General features: G+C 34.4%; 2 protein-coding genes across 2 annotated transcripts; both read left to right on the forward strand.

The window, feature by feature from the left end:
- Positions 1 to 1,148: 1,148 nt before the first annotated feature.
- LOC103132044 (GTPase IMAP family member 4-like) lies at positions 1,149 to 2,995 on the forward strand. The gene is made up of 3 exons (XM_016667114.1): positions 1,149 to 1,264; positions 2,239 to 2,907; positions 2,967 to 2,995. The coding sequence occupies exons 1-3, from the start codon at positions 1,234 to 1,236 to the stop codon at positions 2,993 to 2,995; spliced, it is 729 nt and encodes a 242-aa protein (XP_016522600.1). The 5' UTR covers positions 1,149 to 1,233.
- A 1,490-nt stretch (positions 2,996 to 4,485) lies between these two features.
- On the forward strand, positions 4,486 to 10,699 carry LOC103132045 (GTPase IMAP family member 8-like; the record flags this gene model as incomplete). The annotated part of the gene is given in 5 exon segments (XM_016667115.1): positions 4,486 to 5,153; positions 5,906 to 5,988; positions 8,289 to 9,005; positions 9,756 to 10,165; positions 10,167 to 10,699. Coding segments are annotated over 5 exon segments (2,202 nt in total), but the record flags the coding sequence as incomplete, so codon positions are not given.
- Positions 10,700 to 10,984: the final 285 nt, after the last annotated feature.

Consider the following 10,984-nt stretch of genomic DNA (forward strand, 5'->3'; position numbering starts at 1 on the left):
TGCTTTTCTTGGCTGATTTTCTGCTCCGTGTGTCAATACAAATTATGATTCATCGATTGAGACTCTCGTTCTCAACAGTTTGAAATATTCTGCCATTAGCATAGATTAGAATAATCTACTCCAGATTTGAAGTGTCAATGTATGTTCGTTTTTAAAGCAGAACAAATGATTTCTTAACATTTGTATGTTAAATATAATTTCCATGATTAGTTACTTATTTACAGTCATATGTCAAGTCATATGTTAAGTATAATTTACATGATTATTATTATTCACCGAATTTAACTTGATTGTACACAATTCCAAAAGGTGACGTGAAAAATAATTAAATTCAAAGCTTTATGTATGTTTTATGTAAAGGCGGTCCGTGTTTTCACCAAAACTCCTCCATTTCAAAATGAAGGTTCAGTTCTGAGCAGAAGGCAGTTAGTCTTTGAGTTCAACCAAAAAAGGGAGCATCAAAACTAAGAGTTTGAAAGTATCAACCAAACATTTCTGACATGCGCAAATAAAAGTTTGTTATGCAAATTATTTTTTTCCACTTCGTGATACAAAAATTAGTGATTAAAAGAAAAATTTAAACAAAGCTTTTCGTTTAAACAAAATTCATTACAATTCCAAAAGTTTTGACCACTTTAAAAAAAAAAAAAAAAAAATTAGATTAGTTTTTATTTGATTGAATAATTGTGAAACAAATTTACATTCATTGAAAAATGTTTGGCATTATTTTATGTCATCCACTGAAGAGTCAGGTTTCAGAATAAAGGTGACATATATTAGTCACCTTTATTCTTTACCTACTTTACCTTTTGACATACCATGTCAGAAGGTAAAGTTCATGGGTCACTTCCCATCATGAGACGAGGACAGAATGATGTCCATAAGACATCATTCTGTCTGTTGGGGTTTGCTGACCCCAATAGACATATGTGGAGGAAACCACCTTCCACATATGTGTTACGAGGAAATATTTATATGAGATATGTGATCACTTCTTGCTGGTGGAGAAATGTATGTGTGTATATGTATGTAGCCTAGTATGAATTAAACAAAATTAAATGTATTATTGAGCACACAGTGTGGTCATCAAAAAGGCATTCTGTGATGACAGCATATATGGAGAACCGGTTCCATTAAAGTCATGTTTTTCATCACAGATGGCATCATAACGAATCCCGGTGGATTTTTAAATGTTGAAGCTGTAAGCTGCTGTTTTCTGGATGTGCTGCTTCAATGGCTGTGACACCAACACTCACTGTTTGTGGTAAGTAAATGGAGCAAAATGCAACTGCTTTTCTTTTTTCTTTTTTAAACATAAAACAAGAGTACAGGAACATCGCAGTTGTACTAGAAAATGGTACTTTGACTTGCCTTATTACTGAAATAAAATAAATACTGATTTCAGTGTAGCATGTCTGGTCCAGCACCTCAGAACTTTTGCAACTCAAAAAAAAAAACACGGTGAGCTGCTGGTGGACTGTCCCAGCGCCCCAACCGCCGGGCTTAGCAGGTTTTCTGGGCAAAACTCAAATAACTGTCAAAAAAGTCAAGATTATTTATATATCACAAGGATATTCATTGTGCTTTATATGATGAAAAGATTAGACAAAAAACACACTGTGTTATGTTGCAGTGGAAAAATAAAGGGAAGTATTGAAAAGTCGTAATTCAGACTAGAATTAATAAATGTTGTAGTTATTAATCGAAGGCAACTCTAAAGAGATGGGGTTTAAGCTTTGATTTAGCGTTTATTCACACCGGGAAAATCCTTTGGTCTGGAAAAGGGACTGTATTTTTTCTGTTTGGTGCATTTTGCTTTCATGTTGTGTTTTTTTGCTAGTGGACTATAATTTGTAAACAAAGACATGCAGGTGACGATTGTGGCTCCCATTGGACAGAAATTATGGTAAATGGTTTTGAATGTCGAGCAGCTCTGTATGTTTTGACCCAGCAGCATTGCTAAGAAGATTGGGTAAAAACTCAGCACAATCACTACATGCAGTAGTAGCATTACCAACAGTGAAGGCCTCATTATTACCATCATGTTCACCAGCGTCGGTGACACAGAGTAGACAAACGTTTTCATGTTGCTTTTCAAAGCAATGAGCTCCTTCAAGCCGAGCAAGTGGTGTGGCATTAATAAATGAATAAATCAAACTTTAGGAAATCATTTTCTAACTGACATCTATCTGAATAAAATTTGTTCTGATGTAAATGTTTTGTTTCATTTTCCAGCAGCTGCAGAAAAAAACAACCTCAGGATCGTTCTTCTTGGGAAATCTGGAGTCGGCAAAAGTGCAGCAGGAAACACCATCTTAGGGAGAAAAGCTTTTGAGTCTCATCCTTCTCTTTCCTCTGTGACATTAGTCTGTGAGAAGAAAACTGATGATTTTCGTGATTTAAATCTGGATGTTATTGACACTCCAGGTCTGTTTGGGACTGAAAAAAATAATGAAGAGGTTGAGAAAGAGATTGTTAAAGGCATCAGCCTGGCGGCTCCTGGTCCTCATGTGTTCCTGATTGTTCTCCAACTGAATAGATTCACACTAGAAGATGAAAATACGGTGGAAATAATTAAGACAATGTTTGGTGAAGAAGCAGCCAAATACACCATGGTCCTGTTTACCCATGGAGACGAGCTGAAAAGGAGAAACATTAACATAGAAGACATGTTAGAAAACCACAAACCTCTAAAACGCATCATCAGTCAGTTCTGCATCTTGGAGAAATTTGAAGATAAATATCATGTCTTTGACAATGAAGTTGAGGATTCTGTTGAAGTCAGCAGACTGCTGCAGAAGATCAACAGAATGGTAAAAAAAAATGGAGGAAGTTTCTACACGAACGAAATGGCAGAAAGAGCCAAACAAGAAGAAATGGGACGACCGCTTAGAGCTGCTGCTGCAGGTAGGACTGGGCATATGGCCACAAATCAAAATTATTAATTATTATTGCCACTTTAACAGACTTCAACATGACAGTGTCTGCTATATGAAGAAAATAAAATAAGTATTACTGAACAAGTTTAGAACTATAAAATAATTGAACTTCCAGAGTTTTTCGCTGGTTTTATTTTGTCCATAGTTTTGAGTTACTGTGAAAAAATCCCATTAGCATCTATTTATATTTATTTTATGCTATTTCAATATTTTCAATTGATAAAATAATGTATTTGAGATAAATCAAATATATTACTATATTGTAATGTGTAGTAGTAATTCTTACAGCTATTTTCTTTAAAACAAAAATAGGATTTGTAAATGTTTTGCATGTTTCACCCCAGACTTCAATACTGTAGATCAAGTGTGGAACAATTATTGCATTATACAAGACATACAGAGCTTTATCATTTAATAATTCCCTTACTTTACACAGAACTGCAATACATATAGCAAGTTTGATTCTTAGATAATTTATGTGAGGTTTCCATGTCAGATCTTCATCAATTATAGCCCAGCTTAATAGGCCGAGTTTAAAACCAATCACTAATTATTGGTTATTATTTACTGTGATGTATACATGGACAAACTGAGCTCAAACACAAAGATTGCAGATTGCACCATATTGTAGCCATGAAAACACAACAATCAAACTATCAAGATGATTCTTCACTTATACAAAGTAAACTTCCTAATTAAATCCTAAATGCACTATTTATTTTTTTATTTTATTTCTGCTGAAAGCATTAAATAAAAGTTAATAGCATTGCCATTCTCAATAAATGAATGGTAAAATTTTAGCTGTATGGTATACAGCTTCAGACTGGTAGGCCCTGTCTGAAGGGCAGATAGGGGGAGCAGATAGTGCCTCCCCCTATCTGTTTTTTAAAATTATAGATGACTTTGCCCCAGCTCCAGGACTTTCTTCACAACTTTAACTTTGGTCAAATAATAAACTGCTATTACATATTCCCAGAACCAGACTGAAAGCAGAGGAGACATTCGCTGTCACTGTTCCTTATTTGTGGATCAACTTACCCTTCAGTATTAGATCTGCCCATAATTTGGGCAGATCTAATACTGCAATCTTTAAAGCACCCCCATTTTGATCATGTTAAACCAAAGTGTGAACAACTTAAGAATCACTCCTTAAAACTACATTTTAAGGCTTTTCCATAAGGCCTGACATTGTAATTTACTTACCCCGTCTGTTTTAATTTGTTTTATCCTTATGTGTATTTATCTGTGGTTTTAGGAATACTGTGCAACACTTTAGTGCAGTTAATATTTGTTTTTAAAGAGCTTTATAAATAAACTATCTAACAAACATGAAAACTCAGTGCTTTCAGAATTGATGCATTATGTAGCTAAATTCATTCAAATGTGTGTAAACAAGAAAAACATACATCATTACTATGTTACTTCACAAACAGGAGAATGACTGAAAAGACGTAACATTCTAAGGGTGTTAAATATTAAATATAATGCCTAATGTTTGTTACCTATAATACTGTCAGAAGCCAAATGTTGCTCTGCTATCTCCTGAACTGCTGTGTTGTTTTCAGACCTCAGACTGGTGCTGGTGGGTCAGGAAAGAGTCGGGAAGAGCTCAGCAGGAAACACCATCCTGGGAAAGGAGGAGTTTAACTCTGAACTCAGTCTGGTTCCTCTGACTCGGAGCAGCAAGAAGGCAGAAGGAGAAGTTTTCTCTCATAAAGTCTCTGTGATTGACACTCCTGGACTCTCCAGCTCTGTTCTTCCTCCAGAAGAAGTGAAAGCTGAGATCCAGAGAGCTGTGGAGCTGAGCTCTCCTGGTCCTCATGTTTTTCTGCTCACCATCCAGCTGGGAAGATTCACTGAACAGGAGAAGAGAGGAATGAAGAAGCTGCAGGAGATTCTGGGTCCAGAGGTTTCCAAGTTCACCATGATCCTGTTCACCTACGGAGACCGACTGGAGAAAGAAACAGGCATTAATGTTCATCAGTTTGTACAAAGAGATGAAAACTTGCAGAAACTGCTGAAGAGCTGCAGTGGGATGTATCATGTGTTCAACAACCAGAGGATGGAAAACAGGAAGCAGGTCCAGGATCTGCTGGATAAAATAGAATCGCTCTCAGAAGGAGGACGTTGTTATAATCAGAGAGAGTCTGGGTTAGTATGTTCTGACTGTTACTTTATTGGCAATGACTGCAGGCAGATCATTTATAACATAGGGTTTCTGTTATTGTGACCCTTTGGAAATTAACACTCAGAGTTTACAAACTGGGCTGCAGAATATTAAACATCATCAACTGGTTTAGATGAGAGATGAATCAAGTTAGATGTCACTGAATAAATTATGGGTGGAAATTGAGCTAAAACAGTTATTGCTTCAGTTTCATTGTCAACTTTAACAAATTTTAAAATAAAACTTATGTATATTATTGTGAAGTGAGTAAATCAGGTTAGAATAAATATAATTATTCAGGATCCTCTTTTTTAATGCAAAAACTTCTAGAGAAGCAATTAACTTTTATAATTTTCTGTATTTAAAAGTAGAGTTTAAGTTGGTTTAGCTAAAACGTAAAGTAGTGTTTTATTGCTCAGAGCACAAACACATTTACTGTACTTATGTTAAAGTGTTTCCACACCAGTCATGATGTTTTAAGAAAAGGCTTTCAACTTGTTTTAATATGCTAATAACAAACATCAGCAGGTTTGAGCAGAAGATGATAAACCTGCTTTTTGTCAACCTGTATATCTTAAATACATTGTTGTAATTTCTGGGATTTTTATCTAATTAACTTTCTTCTGAAATATTTAAAACTAAAACTTTGATTCAGCAGAAAGACATAGTTTATTTTAACTGTTTCAAGCAGACAAACTTCTCTGAAAACAGATTTTAATCTATAGGTTTCATAAATATTGACTGTAGTTTCTTCATTATTATTATTATTTTTTATTTATTTATTTTTTGTAATTTTAAGATTTGGCATGCCCCCAGTGATGTTTGTAAAACACAGTGGCAAGACGGCGTCTACAGGTGGAGGTTCATGGAAATCTTACTACAGTAAGTGTTATTTAATTATCCATCTATCTATCTATTTTCTGTACACCCTTGTCTCTTAGTGGGGTCGGGAGGGTTGCTGCTTAGTTATTTAACTACAGAGCATTAAATCCAATGCTTTTCTTTCTTTTTTTTTTTGAAAACTTGTTTAAACTTATATGATGAAAGTGAACCACTTTCAGTCTCATAAAGTAACAGAAAACACAACTAACATGATGTGGAAAAAAAAATCATTTGGACATAAACAATAAAGTTTCTCCTTTTTTGCTTCATATAGGTGTAAATTCATCAGGTATCAGTTAATATGCATAAGATGCATGTTACCTGAGAGGCATTTACATTCTCTGTGAAAAAGCAAACGAGGTCACATCAGCAGATTAACTCCAATATGTTCAGGTTTGATGATTCTTCAGGGAACACAGAGGAAAAATGTTCAACATGTGAAATTATTATAAGACTTAATTTATTCAGTCAAACCTGTATAATAATATTAGCCTATAGAATAGAAGAGAATAGAATAGAATAGAAATTGTCTTTCTTGTCATGCAAAAGGATAATTTAGGTGTAAGAACAGCAACAGATAAAAAGATTCACACAAAAAGTTCTTAGTGTTACAAACAATATATAAAAGAAATAAGATTAACAATAACCAATGATAATGATAAGAATTATTACTATTATTATTATAGTTACATGTGATTTGTTTACAAAAAGAATTAATTTGTACCTTTATAGTTCCTGCTTTTAAATGATGCCATGAATGGGCTTGGAGTCAAATTTTGTGTTATGTTAACTGACATAAAGTTACACTTTGAAGGTGTTAAAGCTGTAAAGTTTTTATTATGATATAATACAAGTGAGACATTACTGTGCTGAAATTATTAAAATAGTTTTAAGCAAACCTGACCATTTGATTAAAACCTGATTTCACTGATTATTGATTTCTCTGATAATTGGCACTCAGAGAAATAACACAAGTGAAATTCTCTGTTTTTCATACTTTGGTGCACTATTTTTATGAAGAGCCCTTTATGGCTATATGGTCTTAATGAGAGAACAACTATGTGTGAATCTTTTTTAAACATGGTTGCTTTCTTCATTATAGGCTACTGATACACACATATCCTCTGGTGTGTCAAAGGATATGTGACATACCAGATATATATAAATTTATATTATATACCTATGCATATAATATAAATATTCACGGTGATCCAAACTGCAACCTGGTTGAGGTCATGGGTACTTGAAGTTCGCTTGTTTGTTGAACTGTTAAAATCAATTGTTTGCCCTTTTCAGAAACCATTTTTGTTTATTACTGGTTGTGGTTATTATATTAACCATGTCAAACCATCATCTCTCAGTTCATAGACACATTCTCCTTTTTGTGCATAAATGTAATGTTTAGCTCAGTGAACTAAAAGCTCTGCTGAAAAATCATGAAGAAAAATTAGTTCACTGCAATTTCTTTTGACATGGAGTGGAATTAAAAGGCTATTAGACATAATAAATTAATTATGAGAATTATGCTTCTCATCTTATTTCTAGTTTGTTCTTAATTTTGTTTGTTAAATGTTGTTACAGTGAAAATCAATCAATGAATCAATCAAATCAATATATCAATAATTTGTTCAAATCAACAAAATAACCTCACGAGAAGAAAAAAATTTAATTTCTGAATAACAGAGTTCAGAGCTAACATATAAAATATAGGTTGATTTATCAGCCATTTGTCGTATGTTCATGAAAGAATATTTACTTGTTCATTTGCTGAACTGTATAATGTATTTTAAGTACTTATTTTCTGTGTGTATGTCTTTATGTCTTGGTTTTCTGAACCATACCAAAGATTACAAATAGGTTTGTGGCATTAATCAATAAATCAATTAATTGCATACATTTAACAATGATTTATTGTTTTTCTCTCTCTTTGTACTAAATATTGTATGATAAAAGTTCTGATTCTGGTGCTTTGGTATCAACTCATAGCTGCACTTATCTCAAAACAACATTATTGTTTATTGCAATGACTTCTGGTGACAATTTATCATCCAGCTAAATTTATTGTTCCAACAGGCAGAATCTCACAAGAATGTCATTTTCTTTAGAAAAATGACAATTAGCAAAGTTTAAAAGAAAAAAATATTATTCTTTGTTTCCTTTTATTATTGTTCTTAGAATTCTGTGATCTGCCTAATTTTCTTCCATATTGTTAAATTTAACCATAACATATTTGTTTAATTGGCATCTGTATGAATAAAAATTATTTTCAGTTTATTGTTGTTTTTCTAATTCTCCAACAGCTAAAATGGATTCAGAGCTCAGGATTGTCCTTCTTGGGAAATCTGGAGTCGGCAAAAGTGCAACAGGAAACATCTTATTAGGGAGAAGGGCTTTTGAGTCTCATCTTTCTCTTTCCTCTGTGACAGTCTGTGAGAAGAAAACTGATGATTTTCGTGATTTAAATCTGGATGTTATTGACACTCCAGGTCTGTTTGGGACTGAAAAAACTAATGAAGAGGTTGAGAAAGAGATTGTTAAATGCATCAGCCTGGCGGCTCCTGGTCCTCATGTGTTCCTGATTGTTCTCCAACCGAATAGATTCACACCAGAAGATGAAAAAACGGTGGAAATAATTCAGAGTGTGTTCGGAGAGGAAGCAGCCAGATTCACCATGGTCCTGTTTACTCATGGAGATGAGCTGAAAAAGGCAAACGTTAAAATAGAAGACATATTAGAAAAAAGACAGACTCTAAGACCTATCATCAGTCAGTGCTCCATCTTGCAGAAATTTGAAGACAAATATCATGTTTTTGACAACGAAGTTGAGGATTCTGCTCAAGTCAGTGGACTGATGGATAAGATCAACAGAATGGTTGAGGGAAATGGAGGAAGTTTCTACACCAGTGAAATGTTTAGAGAGGCACAGATAGCCAAACAAGAAGAAATGAAACGACCGTTCAGAGAAAATCCACCCATGAATACTGGAGGTTCAGGAAGAGCAGGGAGAGATGAGACATGTTTTATACAGTAATGGTGGGAGCGATGTTTTGGATGCAGTTGGTTAAACCCTGATTTTTATAAATAACAAAATATTTACCAGTTCTATGCAGACTATTGATTATGTCACTAAATAAGAAATATATGATCAGCTGAGCATCATCATCTCTGATTTGTGAGGCTGTTGTTTTGATTCCTGCTTCCTTCAGTCACATCTTCAACTGACAGTTACCTTGAATAATAATAATAATAATAATAATAATAATAATAATAATAATAATATACAAGAGTTTTGAACTCACAGTATCAGCAGCTACAAAAATGGTTAATTTAACATTATTTCTGATTTTAGACGTTTATCTCTGAGTAATTATTGATTGACTAAATCATCACCTGCTGGATTATATAATTTTCTTTGCCTTTGACATCAAGACAACAAACAAATTCACTAAACTACATTTAATTTTCTAATTATTGGTTCAATGATATAACAGAATAAAACTGAACAGTTGAGATTTTTGTTCGTTCTTTTTGTTTTTCCAGTTGCAATAAAGCTTTAAAATTATAAAAATTAAATAATTTTCTTCAGTTTATTACCTACATTTGGTGTTTTTCTATTGAGGGACAATTAGTTTAATTCTACTCTAATAATGTCAAGTTTTTTAAAATTTAATAATAAACTCCCTTACTTTAGAATAAAATTTGAACATATGTTGTTGACCATGAATCTGCCTGTGTGACTGAATTGAACTGACTGGATGTGTCAACAGCTGAAGGGGAGCCAGAGCGCAGCATTGTTCTGGTTGGAAAAACTGGAGTCAGCAAAAGTGCAACAGGAAACACCATTTTAGGGAAGAAAGCTTTTGATTCTAGTCTCTCTCTTTCTTCTGTGACATCAGTCTGTGAGAAGGAAACCAGTGAGTTTGTTGGTCTAAAGTTGGATGTTATTGATACTCCAGGTCTGTTTGGAACAGATAAAAGTAATGAAGAGGTTGTGAAAGAGATCACTAAATGCATCAGCCTGGCGGCTCCTGGTTCTCATGTGTTCCTGATTGTTCTCCAACCGAATAGATTCACAGCAGAAGAAGCAAGATCTATGGACATAATCCAGAAAACGTTTGGAGAAGAAGCAGCCAAATACACCATGGTCCTGGTTACTCATGGAGATGTGCTGAGAGAAAAATGTCTTTGACAACAATGTTGAAGATTCTGCTCAAGTGAGGAGACTGGTGCAGAAGATCAACAGAATGGTTCAGGAAAATGGAAGGAGTTACTACACCAGTGAAATGTTTGAAAAGGCACAGAGAGCTAAGCAAGAAGAAATGGAACGACTGATCAGAGAAAATCCAAACATTACTCCTGAAAACGCAAAAAGACAGGCAGAGAGAGACAACTCATTTATTAGTGCAGCTCTAGCTGCTGCTAAAGCTGCTGCTGGAGGTTTAGTGGGAACATTGATTGGAACTGCATTAGTAGTGAAAGAGATGGCCTGCATTATACAGTGATGATATGTATGATCTTTTAGACACAGGTTATTAATCCCTGATTAACATGTTAAAGCTGTATGGACCTTACCACAGGGGCCGCGTTTCATTGGCTATTGCCAATTTTACGTCACAGCGCAGCTACCACGTGCGTGACCGTCTCACAAACACAAGCTACAGTAGTAAACACTTACTAATGTAGATTGTGTATTAGCAGACCGGCAGAAAGTTTTTGCGTCAGAACTCAAAAGAATGGTTCTCCACTGTCAGTGGGGTTCTGTACAGGCGATGTCAGGTATCCTAACAGTATTTGTGGAACTAAAATTCACAGATTTCAAAAATCTGAAACGGAAAGCCTTGCTTGGATCAAAGCTTGTGCACCACCGCATTTGCAGCTCAACCGTCTTAAGATCAATAAGAACAAAGGAATGTGTGCTGGTGTAAATATTACTGATTTGTGTTTAGTGAATGAAAAAAAGAAAGTCAATAATAAACACATTCATTGTTATTAATTC

The sequence above is a fragment of the Poecilia formosa genome, unplaced genomic scaffold (assembly GCF_000485575.1).
Source record: "Poecilia formosa unplaced genomic scaffold, Poecilia_formosa-5.1.2 Scaffold909, whole genome shotgun sequence".
Classification (NCBI taxonomy): domain Eukaryota; kingdom Metazoa; phylum Chordata; class Actinopteri; order Cyprinodontiformes; family Poeciliidae; genus Poecilia; species Poecilia formosa.